Source organism: Cyprinus carpio, chromosome B6 (assembly GCF_018340385.1).
Source record: "Cyprinus carpio isolate SPL01 chromosome B6, ASM1834038v1, whole genome shotgun sequence".
NCBI classification, from domain to species: Eukaryota; Metazoa; Chordata; class Actinopteri; order Cypriniformes; family Cyprinidae; genus Cyprinus; species Cyprinus carpio.
In genome coordinates, this window is record NC_056602.1 from 6848218 (window position 1) to 6868408 (window position 20191).

Consider the following 20191-nt stretch of genomic DNA (forward strand, 5'->3'; position numbering starts at 1 on the left):
TGCTGTTTTTTTCCACTGCGCTGCCGCCCCTGGTTCTGATTTGATTTGGGATGCCCGTTCAGTGCCCTCCCGCCTCATGAGCTCATACAGGGCCTCTATGGGTGGGACTTTCAGGGACCACCTTGCTCCCAGCTGTCGTAAGTGACCACGTGCGTGACAGGATAGAGCTTTACGAGTATCAAACATCTCGCCGCAGTAATCACAGCATACAAACGGTTTGGGCTCCTGCTTCTCAGGCTTAGGGGCTGTGGAAAGCAGACAGAAATCATCATAAAGTGAACAAAATAAAGCATTATACTTGCTGTTGAGAGTTACAGGGTTTATGCAGGTTTTATGAAGGTAAATTTAAGATGTTTTAGATCTTTTTCAGACCAAGAATAAATTGAATGGAACACTATGTAAAAATGGTCTGCAAATATAAATGTCTTGTATTAGAAGTATTAAAGTTTAAAAACTGAACTTCTAACAGACCTACATTACGTTTAGAAAAGAAAAAGAAAAAATACTTAGGATACAAGTTCTCTGGCATGCAAGGTATCTATTGGCAGACTTATAACAAAGGGAAAACAGGTATCATCTGCCAACAGGTATCTGATATCAAAGAGAAAAATGGTTTTCCAACCCCACTGACAGATATTTGTTCTTGTTTCAATCATAAATTCACTTAATTTTATTTAGTTTCTCAGAAAACCTAAACAAGACTTAATCTCTTCATTTTGTATCTCAAGTAAACGTATTTTGATTTAAGGATGTTTGGATATTTGTATTGAATTTGTTTTTTTTTGTTTTGTTTTTTGGAGTGGATATAAAATTTTATGTCATGACCAAATTTATGTATTGTCAAATGCCATTAAAGTTTGACACACAATGGAAAATACTGCTTTCTTGCAATCTATTTATGCTAAAATGTTGCATCTCACACACTGAGCATCACATTAATCTATAAATAGTTAAATAGATGCAAGAAAGTAAACCCAAAAGTAACCAGGCAAATAGATGTAAGAAATATGAATTCATATGCATATTGTACAATTATGTAATTATTGTAGGTTTTCACATTTTAATTTCTTACATTAATTAATAAATTAATAGCACTCCTAAAGCTAAAAAAATCCAGGGAAACTGAAATGTATAAACTGCATGTTAACTGTGTCGACTGAATTAATTGCAGGAATTTGTGCAGGAAAAAAAAGCATAACAGAAGTGAGTAATTTTTACGCACCGATCACAGGTGATTTAACTGTGTTGGAATCAGACTGAGGTGTTAAAGGGCTGGTGGGAGTGCTTTGTGGCTTAGGAGACTCTATGATAGAGATATCAACTTCCACAGGCTCGTCCTTTGGTTTTGGGATCACAGTCCTGGAGCCTTTCTTGGCCTTTGGAACTTTGTGAGGAACTAGAGGAGGTGAGGAAGGCTGGGTGATGGGTTTAGGGGATGGGAGGAGAGGGGGTACAGCAGGGGGTACAGAGGGGGATACAGGTGGGGTCAGTGAGGGCGGCCCCAGGGGACTGAGAGATCCTGCAGAACTACCACGTTGGGCCATAACCTCTCGCAGCGTGGCCATGGGAGACCCGTTAACGGACCACTCAGTGACGCCCAGCTGACGCAGGTGATAGCGGGCATGACTGGCCAGGCTCTGACTCTTCTTAAACTTCTCGTGACAGAATTCACAGTTGACATCTTTAGATGACTCACCTTTGGTGTAAGAAAGAAGAAAGTATGTCAGGACAGTTTTTTTTTTTTTGTGAAAATGTTTTTTATTGTGGTTTTTTTAATTAAAGACTGACCAAAAAACAAAGTTTGTTAGATTTTGGATGTTAAATCATGCCTTAATTCCCCCTGTTAAGAAGTTTTAAGTTAACTGTATATTAGATACACTACTGTTCAAAAGTTTGGGGTCTATAATTTTTTTCTAATGCATTTCTAATGCAGTTATTTAATCACAAATACAGTTAAGAACAATAATATTGTAAAATATTAATACAATTTAAAATAACTGTGTTCTGTTGTAAAAATATTTTAGACAGTCATTTATTCCTGATGGCAAAGCTGAAATTAACATATGAGTAATTTCTTACTCAAAGTATTCATTTCTTTCTGGCCTCAAACTTCTGGGTGTCCGAGTACATGTATATTGTTATTGACCAAAATAAAAAAATAAAAAAAATATTTTGTATAACAATTTCAAAATCAGGTTCCTAAATTTTTTGACCAACACATTTCAATAACTTTTTTTTTTTTTTTCATAAAGTTATTTTTGTGATTTTGAATTTTTATTGTATTTTTTGTTTTTTGTATTTATAGTTTTTAATTATTAACTATTTAAAAAATATTAAATATAAATAAATAAAAAATAAATACATTTAAATTTTCACCTCGAGAGAGTGATTTAAATTCTGCTTTTTTGCCAAGGGGCAAGCTTGCAGAAACATCTAGAGAAATCTTCTTCACTGAGGGAGGTGATTTCAATTCGGTTTTCTCGCTGAAAGGCAATTCCTCTGAAACATCTGTAGAAATCTTCTTCTTTTTGTTTGGGGGAGGTGATACGAATTCTGCATTACCACTGAGGGGTGAGACTCCTGAAACATCTGGAGAAATCTTCTTCTTCTTCTTTGAGGTAGGTGTTTTCAATTCTACTTGGCCACTGAGTGGCATGTTCCCTGAAAAGTCAAGTGAAATCTTCTGCTTTTTGGCTGAAGGCGGGGATTTAAATTCTACTTTGTCACTGAAGGGCAAGTTTCCTGAAATGTCCTGAGAAGTCGTCTTCTTTTTGATTGGAGGATGAGTTCGACGAATGGATGTCAGTCCTTTAAACGACAGAGGAGCAAGAGGGGGATTTTTGCTAATGGAAGGAGTGGAGGAGGGTAACGCGTAAACCTCAAAGTCCGACCCTTCCAGCTGCCCAGCACTGGCCTTTTCCTTAAAGTCCTCACTCTGTATATATTTATGGAGCATGTCTATGGGAGCACCTTTGGAGTCCAAATTCACACCAAACTGCCGCAGGTGAGCCCGTGCGTGGCTGGAGAGACCTTTACGGGTCTCGTACCACGCTCCACATAACTCACAAACATGGACATCATCCCTCACTGAGGAATTCAGCATCGTTTCTGGTAACAACAGCACAAAACACATTTCATAGTTGATTGGAATGTTACAAGCAAGGATTGTTTCATCATTTTAACTAGCTTGCTTTATAGAGTACTAAAAGTGTGCTAGTCCAAGCACATACCAAAACATTTTAAATACTGTTACTTACCTAAATTGAGAGGGGCGTCTGTTTCCTGAGGGGCCCAGAGGGGCTTGGTTGAGGCCAGTGAGAGGGAGGTAGAAGGACTGCATTCACTGAGCCTGTATTCCACATCTTTATGAAGAGACGAGGCTGAAGATGGAGTGGACAATACAATCTTCTTTGAAGATGCTTTATGAGGTTTCCCTACAGCGAAAGGCGAAGAAGAGCGACCAGATGCTGCTGATCCTTTAACAGCAATAGAGGAAGACGAGGAAAGGGCATATTTTTTCTTTACAAGGTTGGATATTTTAATCTTCAGTTTGGGCCCAGCGTTCTTTTTGAGGTTGGGGGACTTTGTTTTGTATTTTTTAACAGGGCTGACCTGTTTTTCGAGCTTTGGTAGAGTTCCACCTCTTTCTTTCATTAGCTGGCACAGGAGGTCTATAGGAGCTCCACTACTGTCGGACACAGCCACTCCCAGCTGCCTGAGATGATACCGGGCATGACTGGAGAGACCTCGCCTGGATTCAAAACTGGTCCCACAAAACTCACAACTATGGACGAGTACTGTAAGAATGTGAGAGAAACTGCATAATGTGATGACGCTTTTTTTTTTCCCCCTAAAGGGAATGCATTGTGTTTTTTTGACTGTAACATAAAGGAATCACAACTGATAAAAAAAAATGTCAGTGATTTTAAAGGAATAATTCACCCAATAATAAAAGGTCAGTTCCTCATGGTTCCTCATTTTATTTTTATGGTTAAAACTTTTTTTTAACTAAACTGTTTATTAGAGTGGAGGCTGGAATACACAACTTTCAAACAGATTTTTTTTTTTTTACACAACACACTTGCCGATTTTGCAAATGATTACAGAAAAAAAACTGGCATCATACACTAAATGGCAATGATCTGATCACATGCCAGACAGATTTTCAGGTTGTTTCAAACACAACAAAGTCACACAGAAGTGGAGTTTATCATCTGCCTGTGTGTTGGTGTACTTACATTCAGAGTCATCCATGTCTTTATCCAAGTCTGTCTCCAGACACTCTTTAGAAACGGTGGCAGTGCTTGTCTTCTTTGCTGTGTCTGGTGCTGTCTTCTCCATGGCTGGAATCTCCTCCTGGCACTTAGAAAAACAGCTGATAAATTCAGACAAATTTCTTCTAAGAATGCAACTTATCTATTTATACACTTGTATTTTTTATATATGTATGTATATGTATGTACAATTTTAAATGTAGTGATGTCTGAAAAACATGTCATAAAAACTGTTAACCATTGTTACCAAAATACTAACAAAAGATATTACTACAATAAATAGTAATACATTAGTAACATTATTAGTGAGCGTATAGCCATCACTGTAAGAAACAATCCTAAATTAAAATAAATAAATAAAACTTAAAAGCGTCTTATGTTGTTTGAAGAAAATATGTATTTATCTAGATTTATTAACAAAAATGTTTTTTTTTTTTCGGGAAGTATGGCGATGTAAAGGTCATGTTTACACTTTACTGTAACACTGACAAGCCTTTCGTTTCCTTCTCTCGTTAAACATTTCTATCTCTCTGTAACATTACCTGGCTGAATTTCTGCATAATCGTTTATTTTAACGAGTATTTCTACTGGACTTGTTAATGTTGTGCTGTGATGATAAACCAAGAACAACTTCCCATTTCGTTCCAACCATGTATCACACAATGGACGCGCACACATGCAGCTAGCACGAGCTAATTATTTATCGCGCACTGCAAGTCGATTAAACAGGTTTGGTAGTCTGCAAAGGCATATAACATCTGGTCTGGTCGGCTACATGTCGCTAACTACATTGAAAACGATATGTTGAAGCAAATAATGCTCAAAATTACCTTTAAGTTGAGAGGTTTCTCTTACAGGAGAGAATGCAGGCACTTTAATCAAAACAGCACAGTCGAGCAGCAACAACCAGTCAAAATCAATCGATAGCTGATTTAGAAAACGCCACACGAGGGCGAATCACAGGGGCGTGGCTGATGTGTTTTTATACAGTCTATGGTTAGAACTAGATTGTGCGGTTTTGCATACATAATAGCTATCGTCATTTAACTGGACTTTTAAACTGGAGATTTATTTAACATCCTTATGTTAAACTCGAAGAAAAAATGTCACACAAAGAGAAAAAATGTGTCTATGAAGATACAGGTAAGCTGCAGGTGAGCTCCTCCACAGTATTTGGTAAGCAAGATTTTCTTGTATTTTTTTAGTTAAGAATTTGTCATAGATGTAATATAAAAAAACTCAACTGTAGTGATTTTTATGTATTTTTAAACAATATATTGAGCTCTGTTTGAGACACTTTTTGTGTCAATACTGCTACAGTAATGTAATGTCTTTGCCTTTTGTAATGATTTACCTGTTTGGGTGGCATTTCTTAGCAGATACTGAGAATGATGCAATGATATCATATCTTGAATTTAATTTTTTTCTTCTTCTTCAAAAATATTATATAAATAGGGTTGTTGTAAATGAGAACTGGATTACAAACTGGGAAAACTGGATACATTCAATGTGATTTATATCGCAGAATAATAAAACAACCATTTTAAACCAACATTTTGTAAAATGTGTATAGTGCTGCTGTTTCCAGGAGTGGGCTGTGTGTTTTCCACTTTACACATACAGTCAGTGACTTTGTGGCTGTCTTTGTTCCAGTCATTAAAGCATCATGCTTGTAGTTGTAGTCATAAAGCATCATGCTTGCACACTTGGATGAGTGAAACTGTGGTGCTTTGCTCTTATAAGTTGATAACTTCATGATACTTTTAAAAAAATACTCTTTATTCTGAAAAATAAATGAAAAACTTTTTTGAAAACAAGGATTTTGTATATACTCACATGTATTAATTAGTAAGGAATAGATTAGTGATAGTTACACCTTCACAAGTTCACAAACATACTGTAAGAAACCAACATGAATACAAAGATTACATTGTAAAGTACATTGTCATTGACTCTACTACTTTATTTTTTAGGTTATCCGGTGTTTTGAGTTTGCCTAGCTGCAGTCACATTTACAAAAATTATTACAGTAAAAAGAAATACATTGATGATTTGGCTTGGTTTGTTTAATGCACATTTTATTTGTGAAAGGCTACAAAACAGTTAAAAGTCTTTTAAAAGTCTTATGCAGATCCATTCATTTTTAATTTGGTAATTATATTTTTTACTGCAGTATATTATTGCATTGATAATGGATTTGGTTTTAATTGTGACAGATAGGTAGCTATAAGCACAGTGTTATCAATGAATAAAAGAAATCTGACAAAAGCTAATAGCAATGCAAAAGGGCACTATGTAACACACCACACCAGTGTACTTCCTGTTTTGCATCAGGTATTGATGTAAGTCTTTCTCATTCCATCAGCATTAACTGCATAGAGTTGGTGCACATCTTTCAACAATCCAGCAAACTGCTCCTCCTGTTATCAGACACACAATAAAAGTGTTAACTTAGGCATATTGTATGTACAAGCCTGAATTAATGATGTACGTCTAAAAAAATAGAAGTGAAAACCATACAGCTTACCAAAACATTCATGCGTTCTACTGCAGCTACAGCGACATTAAGCTTTCTTTCATCTTCCTCTCTCTCTTCTTCTATGACGCCGAGTCTGCACAAACAGGAAGCAGAAAGAGAAATGTTCCCAGTAGTCTTTTTTTTTTTTTTTTTTTTTACAAATAAACACATTTTGACCTCTTTTTTTTTTTACCTGAAAGTTGCGCTAGCCAGCTGTTCTTCGCGGATGGCTAACAGATTCCGAAGTTCCTGAACCTCTACCTGTAGCTGTGTATTCTGTTCTTGGGTCAGGACTATGAAGTCTTCTAACCGCTTGGCCATCTCCAGCTCACGCTCGGTTACCTGCTCCACGCCCAAACGCAGCTCTCCCAACTCTTGCGCATGCTATGAGACACCCAAACTCTGTCAACATACTGTGGCACTTTATTACACCATTTCCATCCTTTATTACACAAGTTAATTCTGACAAAGCATCAAAGTAGTGGTAAAATATTTTTACTTAGACCAGTCTGATTACACACTGACTTTCTCATAGTGTGATTTTTCAAATGATATTACTGTGCTTTATGAGACACTCGATGGTCCTGAAACCAGATGCATTTAGAGTATGCAAAATAGACCCACCCTGTCTAATGTGCTTGTCTCCTCATGCTCTTGCCCTATTTTTTGATAGGGCTCGTTGCTGTTGTTTTGTTTGATCCAGAGTACTTTTGCTGCTGGGGCTTTGGATTGTATGGCCTATGACAAACAGGAAATAAGTATTTGAAAGCGCATCATTGGCAAAATGTCTAGTAAATTTTAAACAGTCTTAGTTACTCACGTTACTAGGTGATGAAATTTCCAAACAGGGATCCTGATCTTGATTGTAGTCCTCGCACTGCGTTGGTAGCTCTTCTTTGCTTGTCTGCCTCTTTATTGGTTGCCGTTGATGCCGTGATGGTCTATTGGGGACACTAAAAGCCCGCTGCACCTGCTTCCTCTGACGTTCTTTGCCTTGGTTGAATTTTGAGTCTATGGGAAGCTGCTGCATGGAGTTTTGTAATGGACTGTACTTGGGGAGATCCTTTGGAGCTAAATATGTAGGCTTTGGTGTTCCATGAATGCTGTTAGAGACACAGGTTAGAGGAATGTAAGTACTTTGAACAAACATTGATTTTAAAGCTAGATGCAGCTTCTCTTGGAGCCCCCTTAGGGAATTTTGTTTACATTGTAATATAATCTTACCTGCTAACAGGAATCCGTTGAGCTTCCTGGCCAAGATACTCTGTGATCTGGTTCAGGATTGAAGGCAAGGGATGTAGGTTGTCTATTTGGTCCTACAAAAAAGGATGTAATTTCGCCCATGAGTACATTGTTTAATTAATGAGAATCTCATAGTGCTCAGATGAGCCCTGAAGTTTTATGTTACCTGTTTCATTACAGAGATAATATCGACCAGCAGATTGTGAAGGACTGCTAGACGAAGGGGCAGGTCTACATAGCCATCAAATCGAGCCATGGCAATTTCACTGTCTGGATCAGATACTTTCTGTAAGAATCCTCTCATAGGCTCCCAGTGTTGTTCTAGAAACTCATTCATAAAAAACATGTACTCTTCTTTTTCGCCAAACCTGGTGGATATTGAGATAAAATGGTTGTTGCCAAGAGCAAACCTTACAAAACCCTAATTCCATTGGGATTTATAATCAATACACAAAATTTTTTGTAGACCTGATGTACGTTAACTTAAGGATGAAATGGTACTTAGAAATTGAAGGACCATAGACAGGACTTACAAGGTGAAGTTTGCAAGGTTTTGAATGACCTTGGCTGTCAGAGTGAGAGTACGAAGGGTGTTTGGCTCTGGATAGGATTGGGTGAGGCCAAAGAGTGATGGACTGAGGATCGCTGGGCATAAGAATCGAAGAAACAGAGATGCTGATATGAGACGGTGTCCGATGTCTGTTTGACCTCTGTCCTCACAATCTGATACCCAGCTGGAAAAAATCTCATTCAGCTCCGCAGGGAATGAGCTGTTCATAGAAGGGAAAGAATTAAGCATTCAAAAATAATTTTCCAGTGAAAAACTAATGACACCCATTAGGAGTTAAGTGGACGTAGTATATCTAGTTACTATTATGGATAGTATATCACAACAATTCGGTCATCTTAGATGCGTTTTCTGCAGAAAATATTTGCTCTTTGTTTTCAAATATATTTTTTGGGAGTATGTTCATTTAGGTTAACTTACTCATGCATGTCAGTTATTCGCTTTACAACATCTGCACATGTCTCCTTCAGATGTCTCTGGTTGATTGGTAGGTCAGAGGCAGAACATTTCTGCGGATCTACCTCACAGCTCTCTCCTCCACTATACAGTCTGGCTATGAAGTCACCTGTGGATAAAGAGAGTTAAACAGTAGGTTAGAGGTAAATAAGATGACACATGCAGTTTTATACCAAGGGATGCAGTAGAATATTCCTTACCAAGTGTGTCAATGAGATACTTCTGGCCCACCAATTTCATGTATTCGTCAATAGCCTTTGTGGCCAGTGTATTCTCTCTGAAAATCAAAGCCTCATTTTCTCCCAAGCGCTGAACTTCTGCACTACCGAGATCAATTAAGAACTCCTGCACAATCAAAAACCATTCAGAAATCCGAAGAGCTTATTACTTTTCCTACAGTTACTGCTGTTGCCACTCACCTTAGCTTTCCCAATGCTCTGGAGAACATGAACAAGTGCACCTGCAAGTTCTTCTTTCTCCCGTACATTGAGAAGGGGTTCCAGGCTGCTGCACATGTCCACATAATTCACTGTGATATACTCTGCAAATTCCTTGTACCTCTCAATAGGCAGAATTTTCAGGATCTTGAATTTGGACTTAACTCGAAGTGAAGCTTGCGGACCAACTTGGTCCTTTGCTGAACTTGTCCCTGGGGGCTTGTAGGGAACGATGGGATACCACTTCTCTTGATAGGCCCGTCCTTTTATTTCTGCCAGATTGAGAGCCACACTTCCAAGAGGATGCAGAGTAGAGTCATCCTTTGAATGGCGCTTCTTTTTAGGGTCTTCGTCTCTAAAGAGGTGCAAGGTGATCTGGCTGACAGGGGGCAAATTGTCAAGTTCAAAAAATTCGCCCCAGAATAGCTGGCAACCTCCTGAAGAACCACCACCATGGCCTGTGCCAGCTGCTCCAGATCCTCCATCAACTGCTTGGCTGGAGCGTTGGGCGGACTTCCCCACGGCCCGGCTACTGGTACGAGCAAACAAGGTACCATCAAGGTGGACCTCACAATAATATCGCTTCTTTGGGGGAAGGTCTTTTGCTTCATTAACCCAAAGGCTCAGTGAGTACTCAGTGCGTTCACAGTTGTCCTGAAGGTAGATAGTATAAAACATCATCATTACTTGTAAAAAGTACACAGTTAGTTAAATATTTTGGTGGAACTTAAGTTGAGGAATATTCAGTACCTTATTTGGATGAGCAGCACGACGCAAGTCTTCAATCCAGCGGTCTCTTTCTGCAGCTGAACTGCACCCAAAGCAGTGGTTATTCTCTGAGTTGATGACTTTTATGAGTCAGAGAAGGAAATGGCAAGAAAATAAGAGATTGGTTTGGATTATGGATTGACATAAAAATCTGAAAATTGAAACATAGTTTGTACTTTTATATGCAACAGCAAGGTCTACCTGAAAACAGTACTTCTCCCCTAGAATCGAGCTGTGAACTGGCCTGATGACGGTAGTCTGGTCTGTACTAAGATCCAGGCTTTTTGCCGCACTGACTGGAATGGATAAAGATTCTCTTGAACCAAACTGATAGAAAGTGTGAAAGATTGGTAAACGGCATATCATATAAACCCATCAGATGATTTAAGTCAGATCAGTCTTTTTCTATATTATAAAAATGATCCTCTACCTTCCAGCAACACTTAGTCCTGCAGTATTGAGTTGTGTGCTGCTTTTCCGTTTATCATCACCCTGCAAGCGTCGCTTGATTAAATTCTATCATGAGAACGAGAGAAAAGGATTGTCATGGGAAAATACATTTATTTATACATGCATTTTGTTCAGCAACAGTTTCAGGTTTCTTAGAAATACTAATGTATACTCACCTTGACACCACCATCTTGGCCTTTTATTTTGGTACCACTCTGGGGGACCACAGGATCTGGGTTTAGCTCTAAAGAGAGAATGAGAACAGTTTCTATATTAGATGATCACTTTGATGCCACAGTATTCCTCTTTTTTCTGTAGTGAGCACTGAAGGTGGTATATCCCTTTCTTTTTTAAAATATGTTCCATAATGCAATAATTGATCATTAAAGCTTAAATGATCAAATGTATGTGTGCATGTATGTCTTTCTGTTTATTTCATTCTGGTGAGATAAAATACAGCACAAAGACAAATCTCAATGCAATCGCAGAGTCTGAAACCAAGGCAGGAAGCATAGTCATTTCCTTCCTTCTATGTGCATCAGATCAATAATTACCAGTTTAACAGAAAAGTTAACTGCATTACTGCAGTTGAGTTCTGTTAATACAGAACAGAACCGAAATCTAGGGGCTTATTTAATTTTTGTATGTCAAAAATTAGCTTTTACTTGATCATCCGTGTGCCTTTATGAAAGCTGGAGAGCAGACAAGCAGTACCATGGAAAGGATCTGGTCCCAATTTTTGGACTTGGACATGATGGACATGATTATAGGAGGCCATTTGAGTTTTGTTTTTATAGGTGTAGATTAAAAAAGCAGCAGCTGTAAAAATTAGTCATATTTGCTTGGAAGCCTATTAAAGTTTTGCTTCCGATGAAGTCCGACACTTTGCACTTTGTCATGAATTTTCAAAGCATATGAAGTAACTAACTTGCAAAGAATGCAAAAAGTGCAACATTAAAAATGACAACGACTTGAAATGTATCAGCAACTACTGCAAATAGAAATTAAGCTAGCATTTATTGCAAATCTGCCAAGGCCAATTGTGATCCATGACCTGGTATTAAAAGTGCTAAACTTAAAAAAAATAATATAGTTGGATTAAACTCCTTTCAACATATTTCCCACATATAGTCTTTGTAGTTGCTGATTCCCACATATACTGGAGTCTGTGTTAAATTGGGAAACACAGTAGGATGCCTTCAACACCCAGTGTCCATCATGGTAAGGTCAACAGGCTTATTTTAGGAGTCTTTACATTGTATGCCATCTCTGAAGCCAACTTTTAGAAAACTTGACCAAAATGCTTCTAAAGGGCCAATCCACACAGCTCAGACAAACACCAACAAACAATTAAAAACAAAACATTGTTGCCAACAGGGATAACACTGATGGCATTTGTCTGTGCGGAGTAAATTGGCCTTAAACTTTCCATCACAATGTAAATACTGTCAAACTTCAGAAGGTGGATATCTTATATGATCTTCTAAATAACCAAATCAAAAAGTGGTTATATATATATATATATATATATATATATATATATATATATATATATATATATATATATGGAAGCACAGAAATTGGCAAGCAACTCAGCCAACAAATAAGCGCCAGTAAATGACATTGTATTTGAAAGCACTACTCATAATATATCTTTGTGCTTTGCTAAACAACTGAATTAGCTGAAAATTAAGATCAATGTAAACTCAGTTAACTGGATTCTGCCATCTCCTTAGACTTGTTTTAATGCTGATTGAATTTCACATGCATTAAACTCTCCAGCAAAATGATTGGATTGAATCTTTTAAGTAGGCAAAGTTAAAATTATTGTGCTTACCTAGTGCCCCGCCACATACAATCCAACGCCTGAAACCCATGCTTTGGAGTAGCTCAGAATAATTTTTTTCCCCTTTCAGAACATTAGACTCACAAATGCCCCTTTATAAGTTTTTTTTTTACTTTTAATATAAGGGTCCTACATGCTTATTTTGAGTAAAGTAGACAGCACACCCCTTCAGTCGTCCTCTGGTATGGAACACCCAGTTACGATGGTATCTTCAGACACTCAAAGGAAGCAATTTTACAAGCATACGTACACATAACCACATCCACAATTTCCTCTGTGAATACGTTATCTAGCTTCACTTTAGTTACTGATAGTTCGTCATTGGCTGGATAGAGACAGATGATATCTCTCATCTCTTGAAGTCATCTCCGGTTTTTAAATTGTTAGGACACAGCGAGCTCTAGGCAGTCACTTCATTCAAGTGTACTGCAGTCCCCTAAGGCATCTTCACAAGATAATGTTCACATTTGTTCTTATGAGGCCAGTTAGTCAACAATAAAAGTGGATCAGAAAGTTCTGAGCAAAGCTCTAGTGTCATTTGTTAGCAGATGGCGCTTGGTAAGATTTCTTGCATCTAATGCAATGATATTTTTGGCTTCAATGTAAATGCAAACTCTGTGATACTGACCAGTGTGACTTCCACTGATGTTCTGGAGACTGAGGCTGGAGAGACAACTGCTGGCCCGGTTCCGTACCCTCATCAAAGGCTGAAATAAATTTAAAACATGATATATTGGCAGCATAATTTGACCTAAATTCAAATAGCATTTCCAAACTAAATGCACTGATGCTTCAAAGTCAATTTAATGGCATACATCCAATACCTTAATCTGCTAAGTATAATGTCTCATCTGTTGGCATTGTTGGATGTGCATGTTGTTCATTACCTCCTCCTCACGTGGTATAAGGATCTGTCCATCTTGAAGAAAGCAGTTGCTAATGTCCCAAACGGGAACGTCTTGTGGAGGGGCCCAGGAGAAGCGAACAGGCTCTTGGACCAGGGTCTCAGGATCGCACTTTTCTTTGAGTTTTCATAAAACGTAAAAGAGTTTACATGCAACGTTTTAATTTAAATAGCTTAGAAGCTTCAAAGACAAAACATACTTCATGCAAGAATGAATTTGGAATGCAGTTCCAATATCATAAGAGCTTAATTAGTTAGCAGTCCTATTAACATCCAATTACATGTTTAGGTCATTTGGGTACAAAAGAAAAAAAATCTTTCTGTGGATTCTTTACTTTGTTTATTGTTCCATCTCGCACATCCTGTTGTTGTACCCTCATTCTTTAGCGCCATTTAGTGGCATCTGCACGTACTTTTATAAGGTTAGAAAGGAAGTCTACACTCTCCAACAGTAGAGATCTTTCTAAGGAACCCTCATAATGATTTCAACTTGTGTTTTGTTTAACATTTAGCATTGAATATAAAGCTCTTACCATGCTCTGCAATGGCAGCACTCTGCAGACGTTGTCTCTTAAACTTCTGTGAAACCGTTTGCAGGTACTTCCTTATTTTACCCTTCTGTGTTGTGTCCTGGACAGTGGACCCAGATGCCTGCGCGTTGGAGGTCCCAGATGCAGAAGAGGAGGACAGGACCGTAGATAGGATGGACCCTGGTGGCTCTGAAAGAGCTCTGCGGAAAGGGTTTTTTCTTGAAGTTGCTGGCTTGTCCGGTTTGGATGGGCTTTCGCTCCCTCGAGGTGCAGTCGAGCACTTTTCCCCTGCGTCTTCACTCAGAGCTTTGCGCCAACTCTGCATTTTATTCCATTTGTTTGAAGCCCCTTTCTCAAGCCTCTCAATAGTCCCCTGTGCCGCTGTCTCAGGCTTGGCCCCTGTGTGCCACTTGTACGTGTTGAGTAGCTTGCCATCCTCTGGTTGCTGTGGGTCTTGATCAACCGGACTGTTCTGCTCAGGGGACAGATCCATGTCTTCCTCAATCTGTGGTTCTGATTGCTCAGCACTCGGATCTTTGTTTGTACCCATCTTGATTCCTGCTCCGTGACCCAATTAGCACGTTTTCTGGGCGCAGGATGTTTCAGTGTTGCAATGCAAAGTTTGTATTTTCTTGTAGTATCTCAAAGAGTATGGATTCCTCAGCACTTACCAGTTCTAGAGGTCTTTAAACGTCTTGTATTTTCAATTTCTAGTTGTTGGGATGTAATGTTTTTATTTTTTTGTATATTGGCTCGTTTCAAATGATGCAACCTTTGTGGTCCTCAGCTCTTGTAGGTATGAGGCGTTTTTTTTTTTTTTCTGTGCGTACTAATTTGCGTCCAGTATTCAGGAAGCCAGTCAGTTTGTGGGTGGGGAAATCAGGTTAGGTACGCAGGTTGAGATGAGGATATTTCCCAGACTGACCCAACTAGTGCAAAATTATAGTGCTGTGTTATTTACTTTGTTATTCCTATTTATGGGAAAATCTAGAAAGCATAATATTTCATTTGATTGTTGTATTTGAGTTTGAACTAAACTGGTATGGTTGTGACTGGAAAAATTCTTATGATCACTGTAGCGTAACATGATCAAGGTTAGATTTAAAAAAAAATTTTTATTAAATATGATCAGGGTTGACAGTTTAACCTAAATAACTGCTTGTTTTGTTCAGTGACGGTTAAATTTCCTGTCAAAACAGCAGCACTTCCTGTCTCACTCTGGGCCCTGCTGTAAAAACCACTTCCTGTCGTGGTAAAGACTAAAGTAATCTTGTCAACCTTTCCTTCAAACTGTCACACACAAAACTCAACATGTAGGATTAGAGATCATCTTGTTTATTTTTGCAAACATATTACTCACTTACATACAGTACAGTAACACTTCAAGGTTTCATACAGACTTCCAACCAATGTACAGAGTAATGCTAATGGCCTGTTTTATGCTAATAACCTCACATTTAAATGCCAACCTTTTAACTTCTAAATTATATTTAAAACTAAATGTATATTTAAAATTAAGAATACTTTTCATACTATTTAGTGGGTTTCATTGTTGTGGCTTCTAAAGCAGTCATGCACCTTAAGTCATGTCATGTCAGTGACAGTAGATGTCCTCGTTGTTACTTAAAAGGATCCGTTTCCTGTGAACAACATGTTACAGTCACAGATTAATGTGTCGTTTTGGATGACAAGTATTTCCAGCATTAAACTTTGAAATTTCCAAGTTTAGCATTCTACGTACTTTGTAGTGTTCCCAGGTTGTTATCTCAGAATACAGTGACTCCCCTGGACATTCTGTGCCTGCTACCACTTGTCTATGACCCAGAATGGTCAAATTCTCCTGCAGAAATCCTTTGCTCACTCCGCATTTGACCAGATGATGGTGCACTAGGTCCATGGCATATTGGGCGGGTAAATGAGCAGTGTAGTCCCCGATAAAAGCAACACCATACCCAACACTATTGTGTCCTTTAGTATGAGCCCCTGTTGACATCCAACCTCGTCCTTCGTAGATGTAGCCATCAGACCCAACAACAAAGCTTGGAGAGACAGTCAGATGCACATAATACTTTACAAATGATACTGATTGTGATCTTTTGCATGCACTCTACTCAAAGAAAAAATAAAAATATGGAAAAATATGGTTGCATATGCGCTGATCAGTTTTTAGGGAAAAAAAAAAAAACCCAAAGTAGGTCAATTCAACTTTTAAACATTTTATATTTTTATGTATGTAAACATGATATCTGTTCTAAAACCAGCCACTGGTTTCTATTCTAAGGCAGGAACATAACTTGAATGTAACCTCATAAGGGACTGTTTTTTGTCGTCTTGCTAAAATGCTCCTCACTTGAAGAACTGGAGAGACTTGACTCCTATGGCGTTTGACATTAGCATGTTGCTATGCTAACAGTTATATACACAGAATTAAGCAAGATATTACACAGTAAACACAAATGTTGTATAAAGTAATCCATTTTTAATTTAGATATTTCCAGTATTGAATGAATTATAAGATTACCTCAGCTGCCATTTTGTGTTTATTTTTCCCCTGAGAAAATCTGAGTATGCAAACTTCCCTACATTATAGTGGGCTAAAATATATGTTAAAGAGCAGCATGTCTAAATTCACAGTATTCATAAAACATTAAGCAAAAAGTTGTCTGATGAAGTGCACATTTCATTGAAATTTTACTATCGCATGGGAGAGGTTTGGCAGGTAAAACTGCTAGTGCTGGTAGGTTAATATGACAAATGTAGTACATACAGATTACAATCATGCTAAAGATTAATAAAACATATAGTTTTAATGGTTGTGAAATAATTACTACTCAGAAAGAGAAGTACCTACTCAGTGCGTATGTGGTTTTCTGGATGCAACAAAAGAGTGAAACACACAGAATGCAGTATTAATGCAATATGTACTACACAGTATGGACAGTATGTCTACTAGTTTAAATGTAGTATGTGATTTCTTTGTATACTCTGATTTTGAAAATACATTATTATGGTTAAAACATAATTTCTCAATATGTCTAAATGTTTATTTACTGTAGTTGTGTAATTTTTTTTTTTTCAAATTATGTAAGTTCATTGCAAAGCATTCTGGGACTAGGAACACCTACCCTTTGGAACAGCTTTCACACCACAATGCCCACCTTTGTAGGCAGCAAACTATAGGTTTAAGGACAGAATGTATATTTGTGACAGAATCATGCTGGAGCACATGTTACCTGTAACCGATGTCGTACCAGCCCCGCCCCTTCTGGTGGAAATGTTGCATTGCCTTCATATTTTTGGAACACATCTGAAGGTTTCGACAGGGTTTGCTGGGACTCGCTGTGTGGTGAATATACAGAAATGGCAGGGGTGGAGACAGAGGGTTGAGAGGAACCACGGGTGGTGCTGCTCCCCACATACATCTTGGAATGATGGCAGGACACTCTGAAGGAGGGTAAGCATGGAGATCGCTGGTTTAACACCAGCGTTTGAACAGATGAGTTTTATTTGACCAACTGGAAGTATACCTTCACTTACCCATATAACGTAGCATAAAGTCTTTCATTCCCTTTTCTATAAGACTCTCAACCCCAAGGTCTCCTTTTTGTTGATGACTATGTAGTGCATTTGCTACTTTCTCTTTAAGCAGTGATAAATTTGTGATCTTTTTAAAATTCGGTCTGCGATAGCGTCCTCTCAGATGAGTATTCAAGTCATGATCCAACTCTTCCATAGTATCTAAGTAGTAGCTCCTCAGTAGTGTGCTCAAATTTACTTCAGAGCAGTTAACAACAGAAAGATGCTTCCCAAGTATGGCTCCATCCATTCCACCATGGACCAGAGCATCAGTGGCCAAGGTTGGCATGCCTGAAAGAGTAAAAACCATGGGAGCAGATACATTATCCCAACAACCATCCGGGCCAAGCCGCTCAGGTGGAGTTGCATTCCCAAACTGCAGAAATGACATGCCTAAGTACTTGGCCAGTGGGAGTAGGTAGAAACCATGAGGCTGGTTACTGTCCTCGTTAGCCCGTAGCCCATATTCAATACCTAAAAGGAGAGGAGCAAGGGCAACCGTCGTGCCATCAGGAGTCAGAACAACTCCTCTCTCATCATGATCATTTGTTATGAAATGATGAGTGACTTCGTCCAGGAAATTGGAGAGATTGTGGTTTATATTCATCTGCTCTGTGATAAAGCTGTTGTTTTCATAGTGAACATCACCTCGATTGTCAGATGATCCCATAAGGTCATGTGTGAGATTGTCACTTTGGTCTGCAATTTTGCGTAGATTCGTCACTAAAGCCAGTGGACTTAGTCCTGGGTTTAAATCTTCTAAGTGTGTAACAGCAGTTGTAAAGTGCTCCATGTTCCTCAGATGAACTGCTGTAACTAAAATATATAATTACTTAAGACACAATAATTTTGCATGTGCAATTATAATCAAGCTAAAGAGGGTTTGGGGGGTAATTGAAGCACGGTCTTAATCTCTTTGAAGACTGTACATGTGACAAAAGTATATGTGACAGTAAATTTAAGTATTAAACATATAGCATGTCTCTGCTGTCTTTTGAAATCTGCACATATCACTATGGTTGAGATGGTAATCCAATTAAACTGTACGCATATAAGCCGAGCTGCGAACACAATACAGTTTATGGATACTTGCATGTAATTATGCAGAATTTATTGTTATTATAATAGTAAATATAAGTAACAAGTACAGCTTAATATAAAGTGTTACCAAGAGTTATGGTGTACGTACCTGAGCTCTGAATGACTACACATATCCCAGACATGGTAATAATCCACAATGCTCCTGGTGTCATTATCAGTACTAAATGCTACGACTCAGTACTAAGTGCTTGATTTGAATACGGTGTAAGAGTATTTGTACATATGCTGAAACACTGAAGGCAGGGCACTTCTAATGCTGCAATTTTACGTTAGTCAGGTGGCGTATTCCATCGTGAAAAACATGTTTTTTGTGTTGCTTCAATAGGATTGCATGTTCGAGGTTGTACGAGTTTGTATGTTTGTACTCTGATGTGAGTAAAGGTCTTCCCCATAATCTGAATTTAACTACAAATATTGATTTTTGGATGGCAGTGACTGACAGATCTGCCGTTCTGTTTGTTGTGGAAGGAAGAGTTACTGGAAATAAAGGAGGTAAAGGTCATAGCTAGTAGTGGTAGCCTATATAATGTAATAGCAAAAACAGTTAGTTGTTGCACATGTGCACACAGTTACCTGAAGAATGACTACAACTGTCTGTATTTAGTTACAGCCTGCGGAGAAACGCATTTTAGCTGGATTTGTTGATTAGAAGAAATTCTTCTCTTTTTTTTTTTTTTTCTTTTTTTTTTTTTGCATTTTTTAATTTTCACTATGAACAAAATAACAACTGGTAGGGTGCTACAAATACAGGTCTTCCATTTGTATCATACATTTGAGTGAGTTACATAACAGGTCCATTTCCTCCATCGTATTTTACATTTATGTGCTTCCAGTCTCAGGTCATGGTTCATTTGCAAATATTTCCTCCATGATATTCCTCCATTGGTCCAGACTCAAAGGCTCACTTTTCAACCAATTCCTCGTTGTAACTTTCTTACATGATAAATTCTTCCCTTTTGCGGCAGCAAGAACATTGAAATTAAAGTAGCATCAAATTTTTAGATGAAAAGGCCAAAGCTGTTTTTGGAAAACTTGTGTACTACTTACTGAATACTGTGCAGTATTTACTGTATAGGGCATACTATTTTTTTTTTTTTTTTTTTTTTAATAGTAAGAGAAACAGTGGACATTATTCAACAAATGCTAAACAGTAGTACTGTATGTTTCATGCACACAGAATATGTGAATACTTTACTGCAGAAGTAGTAGTCATGGTATGCCAAAGTTTTCTACCAATAATGTTTTGCTAATAATACCTACCATTGATTTGAGAAACTGCTTTTCGCATGCTATTTGATGTACACGTTTTGATTTTATTCCTGTTAACAAGAAATTACTTGTTACTTAAGTTTTGTTTTAGTTAGTTTTTTTGAATTTTTACTTGAGGCTTGATTGTGTGTTTTAAGGTTAAATATCTTACCAAACAAATAATTTTAGTTTGCATTTTGACATGTAAAAATGATTTAAAGACACACAAATTTTTTTTTTCAGACTTTATTTCATGTGCATGTGGTTTCACAA

General features: G+C 37.9%; 3 protein-coding genes across 6 annotated transcripts in view; all 3 read right to left on the bottom strand.

The window, feature by feature from the left end:
• Positions 1–5222, bottom strand: part of LOC109075765 (protein Wiz-like) — a 10756-nt gene extending 5534 nt beyond the window's left edge. The window contains exons 1-6 of one of the 3 annotated variants that reach the window (XM_042725480.1): positions 5105–5222; positions 4239–4362; positions 3258–3797; positions 2377–3108; positions 1223–1696; positions 1–245 (exon numbers count right to left, since the gene is read on the bottom strand). The exon at positions 1–245 is cut by the window's left edge and continues 70 nt beyond it. In XM_042725480.1, the coding sequence (XP_042581414.1) occupies positions 1–245; positions 1223–1696; positions 2377–3108; positions 3258–3797; positions 4239–4341 (2094 nt within the window). In that variant the 5' untranslated portion in view covers positions 4342–4362; positions 5105–5222. Of the gene's footprint in view, positions 246–1222; positions 1697–2376; positions 3109–3257; positions 3798–4238; positions 4376–4816; positions 5079–5104 lie in introns of those variants that run through there. The other 2 variants (XM_042725481.1, XM_042725479.1) reach the window with 2 other exon arrangements.
• An 810-nt stretch (positions 5223–6032) lies between these two features.
• LOC109091814 (disabled homolog 2-interacting protein-like) lies at positions 6033–14711 on the bottom strand. 2 transcript variants are annotated; one of them, XM_042725483.1, is made up of 18 exons: positions 13997–14711; positions 13447–13580; positions 13188–13266; positions 10890–10957; positions 10694–10779; positions 10465–10591; positions 10246–10344; positions 9478–10149; positions 9259–9403; positions 9023–9167; positions 8568–8804; positions 8201–8402; positions 8017–8108; positions 7613–7895; positions 7417–7530; positions 6986–7176; positions 6802–6886; positions 6033–6694 (listed from the first exon to the last, which is right to left on the bottom strand). In XM_042725483.1, exons 1-18 carry the CDS (start codon positions 14541–14543, stop codon positions 6605–6607), a joined length of 3396 nt encoding a protein of 1131 aa, XP_042581417.1. In that variant the 5' UTR covers positions 14544–14711; the 3' UTR covers positions 6033–6604. The 2 variants fall into 2 exon arrangements, with proteins under 2 accessions (XP_042581417.1, XP_042581418.1); XM_042725484.1 differs by lacking the exons at positions 13188–13266; positions 13447–13580; positions 13997–14711 and adding an exon at positions 12551–13100.
• Positions 14712–15307: 596 nt separating this feature from the next.
• Positions 15308–19051, bottom strand: pglyrp2 (peptidoglycan recognition protein 2). Its single transcript, XM_042725485.1, has 5 exons — positions 18759–19051; positions 17531–18385; positions 17227–17437; positions 15735–16032; positions 15308–15633 (listed from the first exon to the last, which is right to left on the bottom strand). Exons 1-5 carry the CDS (start codon positions 18820–18822, stop codon positions 15613–15615), a joined length of 1449 nt encoding a protein of 482 aa, XP_042581419.1. The 5' UTR covers positions 18823–19051; the 3' UTR covers positions 15308–15612.
• Positions 19052–20191: the final 1140 nt, after the last annotated feature.